Below are 20,682 nucleotides of genomic sequence, written 5' to 3'. Positions count from 1 at the left end.
GGTGCCATACTGCAGCTCAAAGTTCACCAAGAAAGGGGGTGGGCAGCAAGACCGGATGCACAGCTCGACTGCTAAGAAAGGGAAGGTGGGTGGAAGGGCAGGAGGGCGGGGAGGAGGGAAGATAATTAAGCAGAAGACTGGGTAGATGAATGGATGGAGCTGGTGAATGAGTGGGTGGATGGGTGAAAGGTTTGGTGGGTAGATGGATGGTGGATGGGGTAGGTGAATGGATAGATGGATGAAGAGTGGATGGTGAATTGGATGAATGGGTGGGCGAGTGAGTGGGTAGATGGATGGATAAATGGATGAATGGGTAGGTGAGTGGGTGAATGGATGGATGGGTGGGTGGGTGGATAGATGGATGGATGGTGGATGGAAAAACGGATGGGTGGATAGGTGATACAATTTCCATCTAAGAGATTCAAAGGGACTAGTCTCCCAGGAAGAGTGCCTGGGTCTCTGGGCTCCTCTGGGAATGCCTGGGACAAAGCAGTGGAAGAGAAGTCATCCTTGGGCAGGGGGCTGTACTCCCACAAGCTCCCTCCAACACATCCACCATTCTCTTTCTCGCATAAGTAGTGACTGTCTTGCCATCTACAGAATCCTCCTGTTCCTTCAGGCTGGCAGCTGACCCTGGTCCAGACCTTCAGCAAGCAGGGTCTGGCCACCAGATGTCAGCCAGCTCTAATGAGCTCAGTCTGCTGGTCACTAATTGGCTAAGGCTCTGGGCACTGGTGACAGAAGAAATGAGGGATGACAGGACAGACAGGGGCCCTGGCCCAGGGCTCAGCTGGCCTAGGCTCAGTAGCCAGGGCAGTGAGCAGCAGGGTGCCCAGCAGATCCAGGGTTAGCCATTCCCAAGGTCTAATGCCTGGCAACTGCCCAAGGCTGCCCAGTTGCCGTCCAACTCCCATTGAGGGCATGGGCCATGTGGGGGCTGGGGGGCTGCTACTGGGTGTGACCACTGGGGCAGAAACCAGAGCAAGCTTTCCTTCACAGGATGGAAGTGTGCCCTACAGAGTCACCATGGTGTGAGTCTTGCCTCGCGGAGGGAGATGGAGTCATGGCTGGTTCTCCCGTAAACTCAGTCAAGTGACTTATAAGGCATGGCTGGCACGGGTTGGGGACAGGGCGGCCCTGGACAGAGGCTTCTGACTGGAGCTGGAAGAGGGGCACCATTTGGGATTAATATCAAACCCAACCCCACAGTGACTGCTCAGAGCGTTGCAGCCACTGAAGGGGCTGAGATAGCTGTGGCCATCCATGAGGACACGTGCACCATGATACGCATGGCCCCTCCCTGACGTCCAGACCAGGGGGCTGGAGGGATGGGCGGCAGACAGAGAGGAGGAAGGAGGGCTTGATGGAGGCTTCTGGGTACCTGAGCAGCATGAGTTGGAATTTCTGTCTGGAGGGGAGCTTGAAACCAGCAGAGCATCACGTAGCTCATAAACCCACTGGTTTTCCCAGTGACCACATGGTGTCACCCCCCAGAGAGTAGCCTTCTTCTTGGCAGTAGGGTCTTCCTGCCTCTCTCCAGGTGATGGACAATCTGCCAGCAGGTCAGACACTCTCAACAGTGGAGACAGAAGGCTTCCCAGAGCCTGGGACCACTGAAACAGCACACTCAGGAGTGCAACAGGGGAGCTGAGTTCCTGCTGTGGTCCTTTCAGTCACATGCACAGAGGCGAGTACTGCAGGGGTCCACTCTGCAAGGCATGTGGCCCCCAATTGTCATGACCATCGTGGGTGGTCGGGAGTGAGAGAGTCTCAGGTCCAGGGAGGAGGGCTGTTTGACTCTCAGGCTCAGCCAGGGTCGGGGGAGTGGGGAGTGAAAACATTTAGGAAGCGGGGTCCTGGATCTCCTTAGACACGGCTTCGACGGCCGACCCAGCCTTCACAGCTCTCTCCTTGAGGGTCTGAGTTTGTCCGGGATGGGCAGGGGTGATGGAGGGATGTAGCACTGCCCACTATAGGTCTGGCACCAGTGCCACCTGCCTGGCACTGGTGGGAGGGCCTGGACCTGCCAGGCAGGCCATCATCGTGCACACTGGGCCTTTGGAGATGGCGGGGGCAGTGCGGTGTGTGTCTGTGGATCTGAACCAGGATGGGGCGCTGGCCTGGGCATCGCTATGCATCATGCTTGTAATGCATCTTCAGAACACCACCACCCAGCTGGTCAGTCCAAGCTCTCATGAGCATTTGTCCTCCCCGGCTCTGTTCCCCCACAAATGCCCACATCTCAGCCAGCCCTGGGCCCCCAGGACACAGCTCAGTCTTGGCATTTGACCTCTGCACACATCATGCTTATATCACCACCCATGTGGGCCACTTTTAGAGACAAAATCTAGAAATCGTGAGGTCACATTCCTGATTCAGCATGGAGTGTTTGGCAACAATGGGAAAGTTCTAGCAAAGCCTGAGAACCCGAGTTCACAGGGCTTTGTGACTCAAGCAGGCTGGAATCCCCAAGACACTGCATTCTCTGACCATTCTCAGCCCAGCAGCCTCCATGCACACAGGCTCCCTCAACATCAGAGCCTGCATCTTTGAGGTCCCCACTGTTCTGGGCTGTGTGGCTGGGGGCGGGGCATCACCCACCATCAACCCCGCGTGTGTGTGATTCTGTCCTCAGGGGAGAATCTCAGTGACACTAAGTCTCTATTGATCCCTCCCAGGCTCAGCACTGGGGTGCCCACAAAGCTGGTCTACACAATGCATCTACAGCACACACCCACACTGTACATCAACACTACATGTCTAGCACCTATTTCCCTTTTTGCTGGTGGCGGTGGCAGGAGGGGTGCTTTCCTTATGGCTCAGCTGGTAAAGAATCCACCTGCAATGTGGGGGACTTGGGTTTGATCCCTGGGTTGGGAAGATCCCCTGGAGAAGGGAAAGGCTACCCACTCCTGTATTCTGGCCTAGAGAATTCCACAGACTGTATAGTCCATGGGGTCGCAAAGAGTTGGACACGACTGAGCAACTTTCACTTTTGCTTCACTTAGAAGGGTCAGCAAGACACATAGAGAGGGCCACCCATGGATGTGGGGGTCTGGAAGGGCGGTGGTCCCCTGGGAGAGCATTCTGAAAGGGGAAGGAACTTGCGGAGGGGAGAGGGGCGGTGATTGTAGAAGTGACAGAATGTCAAGTCAGCATTCCTGTTCACCAAGACTGGCTCCACCCTCATCAAGAAAAATTCAACCCTGGGTTCCAGGTCTGTGCTCCATTCCAGATTGTTCTCTCAGCTGGAACCAGCCCAGGGTGTGAGCGTGGGGCTATGGGAGCAGGTGGCCCCCATCCAGCTGCTCGTGGGCTTGGCTAAACCTGCAGCCTTGCCAGCCTTGATGACCTGGTCACTTCTGACCATGCTTCAGTGGGCTTGGCCAACTGTGTCACAGACCACTCACTAACAGAGATGTCTCAGGCTTTGATCAGGGCTGCCTGGCCATGAAACCTCAGACATCTGTCTTCACAGCTCAATGGATTCCCAACATCTCGACCACTGGATATTGTTTGTGACAGTGCTTCTGGGGCTGCAGAGGGCAAGGAGGGGCCCTGACATCAAACTAGAGCATGGCCACATGTGCCTGGAAAGAGCGCTATTAGGCCCAGAGGCCTCTGCTTAGCAGCTACCCTGTGAGACAGGGTCAGGGCTCATGGGGCAAAGAAAAAAGAAATCTCCAAGAGCTTCCTGGAAGAGTCTGAATTCCAAAAGTACATACTGAGTGCCTGCGGTATTGAAGTCTTGGACATTGCCCCTCCTACCTGGACCTGTGCCAGGTGCTTGGTCATCCCCTTTATCAAAGAGAAGTGTATCTGTCACCCTCCAGACAGCAGCTCCCTCCAGAGAGAGGGCCAGAGACACCAGTTTTATGGGCTGGCCCTGGCTGGGCTGCTCCACTGGCTCTAAGGCCAGCGAGTCATAGACCCGCAAGAATGGCTAGCCTTCCTGTCTGGAGTCTCACCAGTTGAGGCAGGGAAGGTGTGTGCAGAGACTCTGGGCCCCCACCCCGAAAGGCCCTCTGATGTTGGCTGAAGACAATCGTTACCTTGGCTGGATTGTTACATATGGGCCGTCATCCCTGAAAAGGCCTCAGCAGCCAGGTTTCCTGAGAGGAGAGTAGCTCTGCGAGGTGGGGATGGAGAGTTCTCGGGGACCGGCCTTCTGCTAGCCCTGCCTGGGAGACACCCCAAGACCGTGGAATCCTGTGCCTTGAAACTTCCAGAGGAGCCTCGTATGTCACAAAGTGGCCTGAGGGGCTTCCAGCTTATTTGGGGGGAGCACAGATGAGGATGCTGCAGGCATGTTTGACTCGCACGTATTAGACTGCCCAGCAGTGATTTTCGACAATGGATCCGGGCTTTGCAAGGCAGGACTGTCTGGAGAGATTGGCCCCCGCCACGTCGTCAGCTCTGTCGTGGGACACCCCAAGTTTAAGACGCCTTTGACGGGGGCCAACCAGAAGAAGTACTTTGTAGGGGAAGAGGCCCTGCACAGGCACGAGATCCTTCACCTGCACTACCCCATCGAGCGTGGCCTGATCACAGGCTGGGAAGACATGGAGAAGCTCTGGAAGCACCTGTTTGAGTGGGAGCTGGGAGTCAAGGCCAATGACCAGCCGGTGCTCATGACAGAGCCCTCACTGAACCCCAGGGAGACCCGGGAGAAGATGGCCGAGTTGATGTTTGAGAGCTTCGATGTGCCCGCCTTCTACCTGTCGGACCAGGCCGTGCTGGCCCTCTACGCCTCGGCCTGCGTCACAGGCCTGGTGGTGGACAGCGGGGACGGGGTTACCTGCACTGTCCCTATCTTTGAGGGCTACTCCCTGCCCCATGCTGTCACCAAGCTCTATGTGGCAGGGAGGGACATCACAGAGCACCTCACCCGGCTGCTGCTGGCCAGCGGGAGGACCTTCCCGTGTGTGCTGGACAAAGCCCTGGTGGACGACATCAAGGAGAAGCTGTGTTATGTGGCCCTGGAGCCGGAGAAAGAGCTGGGCCGGAGGCCGGAGGAGGTCCTCCGCGAGTACAAGCTGCCTGATGGCAACATCGTTCCCATCGGGGACCAGCTGTACCAGGCTCCCGAGGCCCTGTTCTCGCCTGAGCAGCTGGGCGTCCAGAACCCGGGCCTGTCCAAGATGGTCTCCTGCAGCATCACCAAATGTGACGCTGACATCCAGAAGACCCTCTATGGGGAGATTGTGCTGTCCGGTGGCACCACGCTCTTCCAGGGGCTGGACGACCGGCTTCTAAGGGAGCTGGAGCAGCTGGCCACCAAGGGGACCCCCATCAAGATCACAGCACCACCCGACCGCTGGTTCTCCACGTGGATTGGTGCCTCCATCGTCACTTCCCTGAGCAGCTTCAAGCAGATGTGGGTCACCTCTGCAGACTTCAAGGAGTTTGGGACAACTGTGGTTCAGAGAAGATGCTTCTGAGGGGCCCTGAGTCCAGGGCAGCACTATAGGTGGGATGTGAGTTCACTGTGTGGCATCCTCAGGATGTTCAATAAAAGACAAGATGGTGCAGTGTTTGGCCATGTCAGGCTTGGTTCATTCTCGGGGCACCAGAAAAATTTCTGACCCTGGTAGGGAATCTCTTTTCAGTAGTTCCATCTCCTGGCCCCCTTTCTCCTGAGAAAGCCCTGGGTTATGAGTTGAGTGTCCTTACGTAGAGTTTGTGCCCAAAGCAAGGGCCCAGGGCTCCTGCCCAGAACCTGGAACCTGCATTTTAAACATGTGTCTTATGTCTGTCGGGGCTGAGAGGGGAAACAAGCAGGAATGCTGTACTGTTCTGAGGTCACGAAATCCTCCTCTGAGATAGCACCACAGGGTTTACAGTCTGCCTAAACCCGGGACAGGCAGCTGAGTGAGGTGGAAACCCTTGCCTGGGTGGAAGGATTCAGGAAGGAGCAGAAATTGCCATTGGTTTACAGCTCTGTGAAGGTCCTCCTCCTAGTGGCAGTTTAAGAATCACTGGTTGATTATTGTGATGTTTCTGTTTACTTTCAAAGATGTTTATAGCACTGTTTGGGGGTAAATACTAGAGACAGAGTTAATGGCCATCAATAAAATCTTATTTGAATAAATTATGCATAGAAGGAATTGTTTCCACATTGATGGTGTGGAACCCTCTCAAAATGTTATTGGGAGAGAAGTAGAAAATAATAGAGATATCTTTATAAAGTGAATTCCCCCTTTTTTGATAAAGAAAGCCATAACACTTTAACATGTATACCTGAGCAGGTTAGTATGTACAGGCATAAGTAAATATGTGCTTTCTGGGGTTATAAGCACATGGGAAAAAGAATGAAGGGCAGACACCATGTGTTGGTGGGGAAGGAAGAAATGAGAGGTAGTAGAGGGGGAGAGGAAATCTTTCCTTTAGGAAATTTTACTAAAGAAATTCTGCTTGAATGAAATAAACCCATTTACCTAAATTGTGTGTGTTTGTGTATTTAATGTTTGCCTGGTATATCTTTTCCCATCCGTTTACCTTCAGATTACCTAGGTCATATTTGAAATGTGCATACAGTGTATCGGAAGATAGCACATAGTTGGATTGTGTCTGACTCTTTGTGACCCCATAGACTTTAGCCCACCAGGCTCCTCTGTCCATGGAATTCTCCAGGCAAGAATACTGGAGTGGGTAGCCATTCCCTTCTTCAGGGGATCTTCCCGACCCGGGGATGGAACCCAGGTCTCCCGCATTGAAGGCAGATTCTTTATCATCTGAGTCACCAGGGAATCCCACTTTTAAAAATCCACCAATATCTATTTTTTAAATAATAATTGGTGTATGTAGATGTTACATGTAGGTGGTTTGCATTTAAGGTCCATCTTAAGTCTGCTGTCCATCTTAAGTCTGCTGTTTCATCATTTTGTTTCCTCTTTATTTTTTTCTTACCTTTGAAACCGTGTCCCATAGGGTTAAAAGAAACATGACTGGCAGAAATTATTGAGCTTGTCTTAGAGCTTGTTAAAAACCCCTCTGCTTGCAGCCTGCCTTCATTTAATTATTATATTGCAAATTGCATGTCCTCCAAGCTTCAGGTAGCCCAAACTATAAGATATTTGCCTTACTTGTTTGCCAGGAGCTTTGAGTCAGCTGTGTCTAATTCAAGGTTGAGCCAGCTAAGACTTGTTGGGACCACTGACCCTAAAACTAGGCCTGAGTAGGTGTCCTACAAAGAACTTTTTGACATCAGAGGGGCAATACCTCCCCCTCATATCCTGCTAAGCTCTGATATTTTTGAATATGCATCCCATGAGGAAGCAGGTAACTCAGATACACCTGCACAGAGCTCTGGTTACAACCTTTCCAGGCACCTTTCCTCACACTTAAGACCACCCCACTTCTTTATCCCACAAATATCTCAAGCCCCTGGCCTTTGTGGGGAGGGGCAGGGGAGGAATCTGAGACTGGTTCTCCCATCTCCTCACTTGGCTGCTTTGTGAATAAACCCTTTCTTGGTTGCAAACTTCAGCATCTCTGCATTTGACTTGCTGCGAATTGGGCAAATGATCCTGCTTCAGTAACCCCTTCTTGCAAGTTACTTGAACGTTTTGGGGGGAGGTTCCATCTCTATTTATTCCATATTTATTTATGGCTGTGTATTGATTTTTTAGTGGTTGCTCTGAGTAAACACCACCCCCCTCCTGGTATTACATTTTACTCCTCTTGGAGTAAAGTGTATTTAGGTCTCCTTACCCACCCAACTTTTAAATAGAATTGTTTTTTCTACAACCATAAAATGATTTCAGAAATTCAAGAGAATAGTCTAATACGATTACTGCTATTTTTACTCAATCCCATGTTCTTTTGCCCTTTCTGGGGTTCCAAGCCATTCTTTGTAGGAACTTCCCTTAGCAGTTCTTTTAGGGTAGGTTTGCTAGCAACAAATTCTCTTAGTTTGCCAGCATTTGAGAGTGTCTTTACTTCCCCATCACCCCTAAAGGATATTTTCACTGGATATAGAATTCACAGTTAGCCATTTTCTTTTAGCACTTGAAAAATATGGTGCTGGTTCATTCTCCATCACCTCTGTGGGTTTGAGATCAGAAATCTTATTATTTGATTGGTGTTTCCCTTCAGGTAATGTACCATTTTTCTCTGGCTGCTTTCAAGAGTGTTTCCATTATCTTTAGTCTTCAGGAGTTTAGCTGCGGTGTGTTTTGACGTGGATTTCTTTGAATTTATCCTGTTGTTGTTGTTGTTCAGTCATTAAGTCCTATCTGACTCTTTGTGAGCCCATGGACTATAGCATGCCAGTCTTCCCTGGCCTTCACCATCTCCTGAAGTTTGCTCAAACTCATGTCCATTGAGTCGGTGATGCTATCTAACTATCTCATCCTCTGTCACCCCCTTCTCCTCCTGCCCTTAATCTTTTTCAGCATCAGGGTCTTTTCCAATAAGCCAGCTCTTTGAATCAGGTGGCCAAAGTATTGGAACTTCAGCATCAGTCCTTCCAATAAATATTCAGGGTGGATTTCCTGTAGGATTGACTGATTTGATCTCCTTGCTGTCCAAGGGACTCTCAAGAGTCTTCTCCAGCACCACAGTTCGAAAGCATCGATTCTTCAGTGCTCAGCCTTCTTTATGGATTTATCATTTGGGGGATTTATCCAGCTTTTTGAACCTGCAGCCATGTCTTTTGTCAAACTTGGGAAAGTTTGTGCTATTATTTCTTCTAATATTTTTGTAGTCCTATTTTCTCTCCTTCTGGGTCTCAATTTTTTTATTTTCTGTCCATAGGCCCCTTCCTTCATTATTTTCAAGTTTACATTGTGTGTTTTCAGATTGAATAAATTCTCTTCACCCATCCTGAAAGTTTCTGATTCTATCCTCTGCTATCGCACTATTTTTGAGTCTTTCCAACACATTTTTTATTTGAGTTGTGTTTTACAGTTTGATAATTTCCGCTTGGTTCTCATCTTATAACTTCTAATTCTTTACTGAGAGTTTCCAGTTTTGTATTTGTCTCAAGGGAATTCGTCATTGCCTGCTGAAATGTTTTTATGATGGAGGCTTTAAAACCTTTACCCAGATAACTCCAACATCTGCTCCATCTCCATCTGCTCCGACTATCACATCTGCTGATTGTCTTTTCTCATTCACGTTATGATTTTCCTGGTTCTTAGTATGATGAGTGATTTTCTGTTTTACCCTGAACATTTTAATGAGCCTCTGGATCCTATTTAATCTTTTTGTAGCATGCAATCACTCCTGTGGAGGTGAAGTGTGAGGGCTGAGTGGGTGGGTGGGTGGGACCCATGGATATCTCCCCATCAATGGGTCACATGCACTCTTCTTGCGGACAAGGTGGGGTGGAGGTTCAGCTTCCCTCTCAGCCCCACTAGCCCCTCCTGGAGAAAGTGGGCTCTGACTAACACCTCTCACTGCTCCTTAGTGGGAGGTGGGTAAATGCTCAGCTCTCTGCAGGGCCACAGAGATGCCAGTGGAGGGGGAGGCAGAGTGTCAACTAGCCCACCCCTGCCAACTTTCGTCTTGTTCACGCTGAGTGGGGTGGAGAGTCAGACCTCTGCATGGTCCCACAGATATGGAGGTGGGGTGAGGAAGCTGTGCTGACAAAACCCTGCTTACACACCTCCCCCAGTCTCACTGCTGCTGGGTGAGGCTGGGGCTCAAATCACGATGGCGATTATCATGATGATGATGGTGATGCTGCTGCTGATGGTGATAGTGATAAAGCTGAAACTCCAATACTTTGACCACCCAATGTGAGGAGCTGACTCATTGAAAAAGACCCTGATTCTGGGAAAGATTGAGAGCAGGAGAAGGGGATGACAGAGGATGAGATGATTAGATAGCATCACCAACTAAGTGGACATGAATCTGAGCAAACTGGGAGATAGTGGAGGGCAGAGGAACCTGGTGTTCTGCAGTCCATTGGGTCACAAAGATTTGGGCACCGCTTAGCAACTAAAAAACAACAACAATGGAGACGATGGTAGTGATGATGGTGACGATGATGGTGATGGTGGTGATGTTGATGATGACGCTGGTGATGATGGTGGATATAATGGTGATGACTGTAGGTTTCTGACCTCTAGGTCATCTTCAGCACTGAGTTTGATGTGCTGTTTGGCATGTGGAAAGGGAAAGTAACTCAAGTCCCTGACAGAGTTTATATCAGAAGCTTTGAAACTGATCTTGCTTCTAATCTGGCTTCCTTAAGCAGAGTGAGAGGTCCAGGGAATTGTCCGGTAGGCTAGGCTGCTGCTAATGAGGGAAGAGAAATAGAGCTTGGCCCCTGCTTTGTCTACACAGAAGACCAGGGTTTGGGAATGAGGTAGGCTAAGTCCTGGAGGAGGAGGAGGAGCCCTCTGGCTTTGGGCTCCTTAGACCTTGCCTACCAGGAGGCCAAGAAATGAATCTGAGCCAGTTTCCCATTTCTGAGATATGGGCTCCTACTCCCCACATCTTGCAGAGGCCTCTTCTGACTGCTTCTCATCCCCTGGTCCTGGTCCAAGATCTTGGTCCAAAATCTTTCTGTGAAGCAACATTTAGATGCAAGATGAGATGAAATGCTGCAGGCAGGCAAGGAAGACATAGACAGCAGAGCCACTTGTGCCAGAACATGACCCTGGCCCTGAGTAGACCGACCCACCAGTATCTCCGATGGGGACCATATACTGTCAATTTCACCATCACCCCGCCAAAGGCCTCTCTCCTGGCCCTGTGAGAGGTGACCACTCATGCCTCAGAGGCCAATGATATGACTTTGAAGTCCAGACCCCTATGTGTCCTGAGGATTGACAATGCTCAGAGCCACCCCATCCTCTATAGTGGTCCCTACCATGATGTTCAATCTGCCACCCCCCGAAGCTCAGCTCCCACTCTGGACAGCAGCCTCGGTTTCTGCTGGGAGCTTGGGAATGGGTTCCATGAAAGATCCCACCAGTGACTGTGGGATACCCACAAACCGCACGATGTGGCGGAAACCAGACAGGAGCAATGCTGCCTGTCAGATAGCCCCCATCAGCCACCCCATGGCACTCCCACCGCCTGAGACACTGTGGAGGCATCTCTGTCTCCAGGGCTCCTGTGACCCCAGACTCTGATTAAGAATCAGGAATCCAGACAGAACGGGGCCGTTGTGGAGCAGGTGTTTTGGGAAACCTGGTGTGTTAGCTCCCTTCACCCCTTGGCCAAACCCAAGGCCTCATTGTGGATGGTGTGGAGGCGGTGATGGCCACTGTGCGTGTCCACCAGGACAACGGCCTGTCCCTCCACATGATGTGAGCCAGAGGGCGAGACACCCCTGGTACCTGGGTCCTGCCAGAGCAGGGACGCCCTCTGCAGGCTGGACTGAGGATGCACTTGGGCAAGACACTAAGCAGACGGTGTCAGCCCCTAGAAGGGACTCAGGATGATGTGTGTGACTATGTCCTTCCCAGGGGCCACCCCACCTGGAACATAGGACCCCGAATTCACAGCCAGTTCCAACAGAGGGACCGTGTGCAGCCGAGACTTCTACCAGACCTGCCAAGGAGCTGGACTGGGTGTGCAGATGTGCCCAAACTGCCCAGGGCTGCCCTGGCTGCCCTACTCCGTGGGGGCTTCGGCTCAGGTGTGGTTCACCCCTCAGGTGGGGGTCACCCTTGAGGAGCTCAGTGCAGCCCTGCCCCCTGACAGCACTTCTCCCAGGCAGGACTGGTCAGCAGCAGGCCCCCAAACCCACTCATTCACCCCACAGACCCACCAAGTTCCAGGCGGGCTCCATGTGCCTGGGGTCCTGCAGGAAATGGCCACACTTCTTTGTCCCCCAGGGGTAGATGTGGCTGCTGAGGAGGAGACGGGGCCTTGGGCAGAGGTGTGAATTCAGATGGAACCCCAGACCCTGCCGTGCGCTATGAAGGACACCTCAGGGTACAAGTGACAGGGCCGGGAAAGGGCAAGGGGCATTGCACATCTGGCAGCCAGCAGGCTCTGCATACAGACCCCCACCCTGCTGTGGCTGTGGGCACAGAGCTGTGAGCAGTGGGGTCCACTGTGTGCAGTGCCTGCCCCATGCATGGACTAGGTGCGTCCAGCTCTTGAGCACTTCAGAGTCGCCTGCGGCCAGAGGCCCTGGCTCAGCGCCCCTCCTGCCCCCCGACTCTGCCCTGAGGTCTGAAGACCGGCATGGGATCCTCTCCCCAGGGCCTTCAGGCAGAGGGGGCTGCCTGGGAGGGGTGCCAGTCCTAGGGGAGGCAAGCAGACAGGAGCAAGCTGAGCCTCCACAGGGTCCTTCCAGCACAAAGCTGGATCCTGAGGCCCCACGGCCAACAGCTGAGTCGGGGGCCTCAGGGGCACCTTCAAGCCCTGTGTCCACCCTGCAACCCCTATGCTCCCCCTACCCCTGCTCTTTCTCAGCATCTGTGCTGGGGGGAGGCTTCTCTGGCTCCAGGACAGCAGATCCCAGGCTCCCTGCCAGCACAGGGAACTTGTAAATAGGTGAGGTACAACTGTGGACAGTTAGAATATCATAAGCCTTGCTAACGTCCATGTGAGGGGGATTTACGGGTGCTTAGAGCTTAGCTTCATCCTCCAGGGACCTGACAAGAGAATCGGGGGGCTACTGGTGGAAATGATACCACTGAGAGGAAGCCCAGGACCCTCCACCAGGGTGACCTCATCCTGACACCACCCTCCACGTTGTTCTGACCCCCTCTGGAGGCCCAGGAGTGGCTCCCTTCTCTGTAGGGAGCCCAGCCACCCCGGGAACACCAGGCCCTGGGGTAGAGAAGGCTGATGGCCTAGACCCTCAGAAGGGACGTGCTGGACTCTCAGGCCGTCAGCTCCCCTGGTGCCCCAGGTTGTGGGCATACGTGGTAGTACTTGGGTGGTGGCAGCCCGGGCCAGGCAGCCCCAGTATCCAGGCCCACAGGGATAGCAATGGGGGATTCAGCAAGGGACGAGAAGGGAGTGGACATGGGGCTGTAGGGGCTGAATGGGCTGCACAAAGTCTGGTGCTTCCAGGAGATGCCATCAGTGCTGAGGTCCTGGGAAGGAGAGCCCGGGGTCCAGGCAGGAGCCGGGAGCTGGACAGTCTCACTGAGCCCTGGGTCTGGCCTCAGTTTCCTCCCTTGAGGGCCAGGTACCAGCACAGAGAGGCTGTGTTCTGAGGAGTGTGTCTGCTGCTGGCCACCATCTCTCATCAAGGGCATGGGCCAGAGAAGGTGCCTGTCCCTGGGTGAGGAGGTGTGTTTGAAGCTGCAAAAGGGGGGAGGGGCACAATGCCCAGGGCTTGGTGAGGGGTGGGGCAGCAGGGACAGAGTCAGGCTGCCCTGCTCCCCACCTCCTGCCCGCCTGACCTGAAGCAGGATATGCGCAGTCAGGGCCAGGACAGCCTGCACAGGGCTCAGTCCTGTTCTTTCCATGGCTCCTAGAATGTTCGTCTGAGCGGGAGTGACAAGCTCTCGGTTGGGCTGGTTGGAATTAAACAGTGCTGAGCTGACTGGTGGGCCCCCAGGTGGGGTGCCCCTGTCCCTGCCAGGTCCTGGAGGAGGGGTGGTTCTGATCACCTGGGGACTGGTGGAGGGGCAGGGACTCTGCAGCAGGGACCTGGCTCCCTAGAAGATGGTGGGGCTTGGTCCCCTGGGACCTGGTGCGGTGTCAGCTCTCGTCCCAAGAGGGTGACCTCCAAAAGCGGCTCGTGGATTCCTGGTCACTAGCCTGCTCCCAGGCCAGGGGTCAGAGTTGGCTCCGGCCTCATAATTCCGTTAAAAATGAAAACCCCCGTGCCCCCACACCTAAGGGCACCCCAGAACCTCCCACAGAGCCCTCCCTCAGCCCCAGGAAGCGCTCTCACTCACCGAGCTATGAGGTAGCACTGTCAGCACAGGCCAGTCCTCCTCCCCCTCCTCGGCCCTCAGCCCAGGCCCAGGCTCTCCTCTTTCTGGGGATGCCCTGAGCCAGCTTCATCATCCCGCTTTCCCGTGCATGCCAGTCTGCGTGTCTGGGGCTCCGTCCCCCAGTGACAATGCCCCACACTGGGAACAATGCTCTTATTGTCACGGCCAGCCCTGGCTCGGAGCTCAGAAACGTTAGACGCCACGTCCCTGGTTATCATGCTCACAGGGAACAGGGCTGGGTTCCAGCTCGCACGAAGACATAATAATTTTCTCCCATTATTCAAATCTCCTGTTTCCCTTGCCCCACCTTTGGCGCAGCAGCCGAAGGGAGAGGATGGCTGGGAGGTGAGGGCCCAGGACCCCGGGACGCCTTCGCACTTGGGCAGCTAGGCCGCGTCGAGATCCCACGAGGGCTGCAGCTGGGTTGCTGCTCACGAGGGGCCTGGCTGGAGACTAGGACACCGGGCAGAGTGCAGAGCATTTCCAGAATTGGCTCCCTCCCCACAGTTGTCTCTTGACCAGAGGCCCGCCGTGCTGGCAGGGCCAAGGATGACGCGGGACAGAGATGCAGTCAGAGGGTGGAGGCAACCCCGCCACCCGCCGCTACCCATGCCGGCCAACTCCGCTCAGAGGTGACCGTTCCTGGCCCCTGGAGCTGGGGGCTCTGTCCACTGCTGCCAGCCTGCCTACAGGGTTGGGGGCTGCCACAGGAGACCCCACCCCACGCCTGGCATGAAGGGAGCATTGGAGGCTGGTCCACCCACCACGGCCCCCGTTCGGGCCTCGCTGACAGGCGTCAGTGAGAGTAAGCGGATACCTCCCAGTTATGCAACCCGGGGTCGGCGAGGATGGGCCGCTCGAGCAGCCAAAACAAGCACCGTCCGGGCTCCAGAGTGTGAAATTGTTGGGCCCTATTAAAGGGAGCTGGGGAAGCAGTCTGGGGGCTGGACATGGATCACAGCCTCCCTGTGACAGGCCTGTGCTCTGGGGTCTGGTAGAGGCCAGCCTGGCCCCAGGGCCACCCCAACGCCCTGCGGGGGGATAGGGGTGGGGCTTCCAGAGTCTTCTCCCCTCTCCCTGCTAGACTGGGACTTTTCACCCACAAACCCTGCATGTGTATTGGGGGGGTTGGATAGAGAGGTTTCTGCCTCACTTTCTCTGTGCCCCAGGGACACTTTGTGCCCAGTTTATTCACTTAACACTTGCTTGTCCAGCAGTGGCTCTGTGCTGGGCCAGGAGGGCCCTAGAGGTTCTGATAGGAGCCAGGGCAGCACTGACCCCAGGTTCACAGCCTGGTTGTTGCTGGAAATCCACAGTGGAGGGTTTAGGTCACCTGCGACTCAGGGAAGACAGGGACCCCGCTCTCCCCGAGGTGACCGAAGACTGGTAAAGGCCTGAAGCAGTGAGGATGCCCCTTAAGGGCCACTAAGTGGGGGAAATGTCCAGACAATGGGAGGAGCGGCCCAGGCTTCAAGCGAGGATGGAGAGGAAGGCCAGGCAGGAAGGGCAGACAAGAGGAAGCACCCTTGTCCTGGGCCCTTAGTGTAGAGGGAGCTCCCGCCTTCCGGCCAATGTGTTTCCAAGCCTGAGATGGGCAGTAGGAGCCACAGGACTGGTTGAGGTATTGCCTGAGCCTGGGGATGGAGGGGTGGCGCCCTGCAGGGTCAGCAGGATGAGGAGGAATGCGGGGGGAACACAGGACTCCTTGGGTGCTGCCAGCCCCCTGGCCCCCACCCCAGGCTGGAGTCCTGCCAGCAGGCTAAGGTGGTCGCAGCCACAAGTGCAGCCCCTGCCTTCCGCCCACATGGGAGGCTGGCTGGGCCAGGAAGCGGGGCTTTATGAAGACAGATGAAGGAGGAAGGAGACACTCCATCCCGCCAGAGAGGGCAGGCCTTTTATCTCACGGGGGCTTGGAGAACGCTTCACATAAAACTCATCCACAGGAGCATCAGTCAGAAAGTGGAGGGAAGACTCTATAAAGACCTGAAAATATTGGCTGCGGCCTGTGCATGTGGGCGGTAAGGCGCTTAACCAGTAAAACCTCTGAGTCCCTGAGAGGTTTGTTTCTAAGGCCCCAGGGAAGCTGGGAACAGGACGCCCTTGACCTACGCCAGAGTTGCTCTCGGTCTGTGGGGATCTGGTTGGCGGCAGAGACTTTGGCCAACGTGGCTCCTGCCCTGCGTTACTCCTGCCTCGTGTCACTCCCCACTTGATGAACGAAGCTCAGCGGGGAGCCCTGGGGGGTAGCAGCAACTCCCCATCAGAGCCCCTGTCCTGGCGGAAGCCCTGACATCTGAGCTCCAAGCAGGCCCAAGGCTAATATGTCCCCACAAAGTCTCCTCTGCCTCCGTGCTCAGAGCCAAGGGCAGCTCCCCCCAGAGTCGGGGCAAGGGAGCCAAGCAACCTCTGTCCTCTTTTAGCAGAAAGGGGCGCCCAGAACCCAGGACCCTCCCAGACCAGCAGCTGTGTGCAGGGAGCAAGAATGCACCCACGCCAGCCCTGCAGCCAGAGATGAGGCTCCTGGGCTGGGAGCAGGGGCAGGTGGGCGGAGGTGACAGAGGACCTGGGGAAGCCCTGAGAAAGACTGGGAGGAGGGCCGTCCTCTTTGGATCCAGGCACATCCCTTGACAGAGAACCCTGGCCCTGGGTCCAGCCACCATCATAGAGTGGCCACCCCAGGCTCTCGGTCCAGGGCCTGGCCCATTCTCCCTGTGTTACTCTGGTTAGCAGCTTGGGCATCCCTGGTGATACAGCAATGCGGCAGGTTCTGTGGATCACTTTTGAATTCTCCTGGAGGGGGCTTGTGGGCCTGGAGCAGGCGGTTGTATTAATACCTTCCCAGGGCGGTTTCCAGGTCACCCTTTGCTTTTCCTTCCCAGATGTTCAGACAGACGTTGGTGTGTATCATGAAGGCTGCAGGGTTGGGAGTAGGGTAAGTGCCACTGGAAACCAAAGGTTCTCACCGCTACTAGAAAGACACACCAGTGATACATTTACCTGGTATCTCTGCCCCTATGGGCTGGTCTCATGGCTCCAGGCCCAGTGCCCAGGGTTCAAGCTTCCCAAGGCTTGAGCCCTTCCTCTCGTCATTCCAGGGAGGTTATTTTGGGGAGGGAGCTGGGGAAGAAGGCATCAGGTTCTCCAGGGAGGGACAAGCACCCGCATCCTCTCCCTGCTGGGACCACCCTCCTGAGCAGCCTGGAAAGCTCTTCCTAACCCTGCAGCCAGAGGGCCCCAGGCCAGGGTGCCAGGCCTCCAGGGCTGGTCAACACGCTTGTCAACTGCTACCTTTGTTTTCTTGGGAAACTCAGTGCTGACTGTGGAGCTCAGAGCATGTTTTCTGCTTCCTATGTGTCAGCAAGGAACTTGTGTCCCTTTGACTAGGCCATGGTGCCCAGACACTGGGTCCCACGTGGGTCCAGATGTGCTGGGATGATGCTTTGTAATAAGAGTAACATCTCAGTCAGTGGACTCTGAGCGAAGCCGATTGCCCTGGGGACTGTGGTGGGCCTCACCTGATCAACTGAAGGCCTGACTAGAACCAAGGCTGACTTCCCCCAGCAGGAGGAAGTTCTGCCTGCAGATGGCCTTTGGGCTTGAGCTGCCCAGTTCCCTGGTCTCCTTCTCAACACACACCCTAACACAAACCCTAACATACACTGTAACACACACAAAGACACACATACCCTAAAATACACATATACCCTAACACACACACCCTAAAATACACCCTAACACACACAAAGACACACATACCCTAAAATACACATATACCCTAACAGACACCCTAAAACACACATATACACACTGTAACATACACACACCCTAACACACACACACATCCTAACACACACCCCCTAACATACACACACACCCCCTAGCGCACACTCACCCTAACGCACATATACCCTAACACATGCACACACCCTAACACACACCCTAACACACACAAAGACACACACACCCCAACACACACATACCCAAACACACACACGCACCCTAACACACACACATACCTTAACACACACACACATCCTCACACACACACACACACACACACACACAGACTATTGTTTCTGTTTCTCTGCAGGAGCTGACTAACACAGATTACAATGAAAAATGTTTATGACTTTAGTGCAACTTGCTTTCTGCTCAAAATGCCCCTACTGGCAAGTGTGTCCCACCAGCAGGGATGCCAGGGACGATCCCAGGAGAGCCCTGGGCCTGAGCTGGGCAGAGCCAGCATCCAGGCTCTGATGCACCCAGGCTTGGAGGTTGGAGCGTGTGCTTAGCGGCTGGGATCCCTCTTCTGATGGTCAGCTCCCTGCTCACTGCTTGCTGCCAACCTGCTTCACTTGGCACTTTGGCTGCATCTTAGCCGTGGGCATTGCGGACACATGGCCTGTGTGCCTCCATGGGCCAGGCTCCTTCCAGTTGTGCTCAGACCCCTGAGTCTCCAGAGGCGCCTATGTCTGAGGGTGACACATGCAGGAAGTGATGGCCGGTCACTGAGGAGTCAGGCGCCTCCCAGCCCTCTATGCCCCAAGCTCCTGTTAACAGGGACACAAACCTCACAGCACGTGGTCCAGCCGGGACATAGGAAACCAACTCGCTTTTCTGAACGCAGATGGGTAAGAGGCAGGTGCCAAGGTTTCAGAACGCAGAACAAACATAATTTCTGCAACAAAACCACAGCAAGCCCAGGTTTGGGGGAAATCACCGCACTGTTCTTTTCTTTTATTTTATTTTACTTAACAATACTGTATTGGTTTTGCCATACATTGACATGAATCCGCCACGGGTGTACATGAGTTCTCCATCCTGAACCCCTCTCCCACCTCCCTCCCCATATCGTCTCTCAGGGTCATCCCAGTGCACCAGCCCAGAGCATCCTGTATCCTGTATCGAACCTAGACTGGCGATTAGTTTCTTACATGATAGTATACATGTTTCAATGTCATTCTCCCAAATTATCCCACCCTCTCCCTTTCCCACAGAGTCCAAAAGTCTGTTCTATACATCTGTGTCTCTTTTGCTATCTCGCATACAGGGTTATCATTACCATCTTTCTAAATTCCATATATATGTGTTAGTATACTGTATTGGTGTTTTTCTTTCTGGCTTACTTCACTCTGTATAATCAGCTCCAGTTTCATCCACCTCATTAGAACTGATTCCTTTTAATGGCTGAGTAATACTCCATTGTGTATATGTACCACAGCTTTCTTATCTATTTGTCTGCTGATGGACATCTAGGTTGCTTCCACGTCCTGGCTATTATAAACAGTGTTGCGATGAACATTGGGGTACACGTGTATCTTTCAATTCTGGTTTCCTTGGTGTGTATGCCCAGCAGTGGGATTGCTGGGTCATAAGGCAGTTCTATTTCCAGTTTTTTAAGGACTCTCCACACTGTTCTCCATAGTGGCTGTACTAGTTTGCATTCCCACCAACAGTGTAAGAGGGTACCCTTTTCTCCACACCCTCTCCAGCATTTATTGCTTGTAGACTTTTGGATCGCAGCCATTCTGACTGGTGTGAAATGGTACCTCATTGTGGTCTTAATTGGCATTTCTCTGATAATGAGTGATGTTGAGCATCTTTTCATGTGTTTGTTAGCCATCTGTATGTCTTCTTTGGAGAAATGTCTATTTCTTTGGCCCATTTTTTGATTGGGTCATTTATTTTTCTGGAATTGAGCTGCAGGAGTTGCTTGTATATTTTTGAGATTAGTTGTTTGTCAGTTGCTTCATTTGCTATTATTTTCTCCCATTCTGAAGGCTGTCTTTTCACCTTGCTTATAGTTTTCTTTGTTGTGCAGAAGCTTTTAATTTTAATTAGATCCCATTTGTTTATTTTTGCTTTTGTTTCCAGTATTCTGGGAGGTGGATCATAGAGGATCCTGCTGTGATTTATGTCGGAGAGTGTTTTGCCTATGTTCTCCTCTAGGAGTTTTATAGTTTTTGGTCTTATGTTTAGATCTTTAATCCATTTTGAGTTTATTTTTGTGTATGGTGTTAGAAAGTGTTCTAGTTTCATTCTTTTACAAGTGACTGACCAGTTTTCCCAGCACCACTTGTTAAAGAGATTGTCTTTTCTCCATTGTATTTTCTTCCTTCCTTTGTCGAAGATAAGGTGTCCATAGGTGTGTGGATTTATCTCTGGGCTTTCTATTTTGTTCCATTGATCTATATTTCTGTCTTTGTGCCAGTACCATACTGTCTTGATGTCTGTGGCTTTGTAGTAGAGCCTGAAATCAGGCAGGTTGATTCCTCCAGTTCTATTCTTCTTTCTCAAGATTGCTTTGGCTATTCGAGGTTTTTTGTATTTCCATACAAATTGTGAAATTATTTGTTCTAGCTCTGTGAAAAATACCACTGGTAGCTTGATAGGGATTGCATTGAATCTGAAGATTGCTTTGGGTAGTATACTCATTTTCACTATATTGTGTACTGTACTTGAGAGTGACCCACGAACATGCCTTGCCATGGGCCTGGAGAGCATGAGCCGAGCGACCTTTGGCTGGTGCATCTGCATGACTCAGCTCCTGGGCTGTGACTCTGGTCCCAACATTTGTGAGGACCCAGTGGCCCCTGACCCTAAGACCTTGTCCTCTAGCCTGTCACCTCCTAGGTCTTGGGAGTTCCCCTGACGTGTATGGGTATTGTTGTAGGCTGAGGGGGGGAACACACATGCAGATGCACATTTAAACACATGCACACACATGAGAGATATACACGTGCACAAGTGTGTGAGGCATACAAGCCATATATACACATGTGTGCGCACACATACACGTGCGCACACGTGTAGCTGCAAA

At 53.0% G+C, this 20,682-nt stretch overlaps 1 protein-coding gene across 1 annotated transcript; it reads left to right on the top strand.

Moving 5' to 3' along the window:
- Positions 4,121 to 5,529, top strand: ACTRT2 (actin related protein T2). The gene has a single exon (XM_005690764.2). The coding sequence runs from the start codon at positions 4,308 to 4,310 to the stop codon at positions 5,439 to 5,441; it is 1,134 nt and encodes a 377-aa protein (XP_005690821.2). The 5' UTR covers positions 4,121 to 4,307; the 3' UTR covers positions 5,442 to 5,529.

The sequence above is a fragment of the Capra hircus genome, chromosome 16 (genome assembly GCF_001704415.2).
Source record: "Capra hircus breed San Clemente chromosome 16, ASM170441v1, whole genome shotgun sequence".
In the NCBI taxonomy this organism is placed as follows: Eukaryota; Metazoa; Chordata; class Mammalia; order Artiodactyla; family Bovidae; genus Capra; species Capra hircus.
This window is presented reverse-complemented; position numbering and strand designations above follow the sequence as displayed.

What these genes read in the sequence shown, in the direction of transcription:
- ACTRT2 (XM_005690764.2), top strand. Translation starts at nt 4,308, where the DNA reads ATGTTTGACTCGCACGTATTAGACTGCCCAGCAGTGATTTTCGACAAT.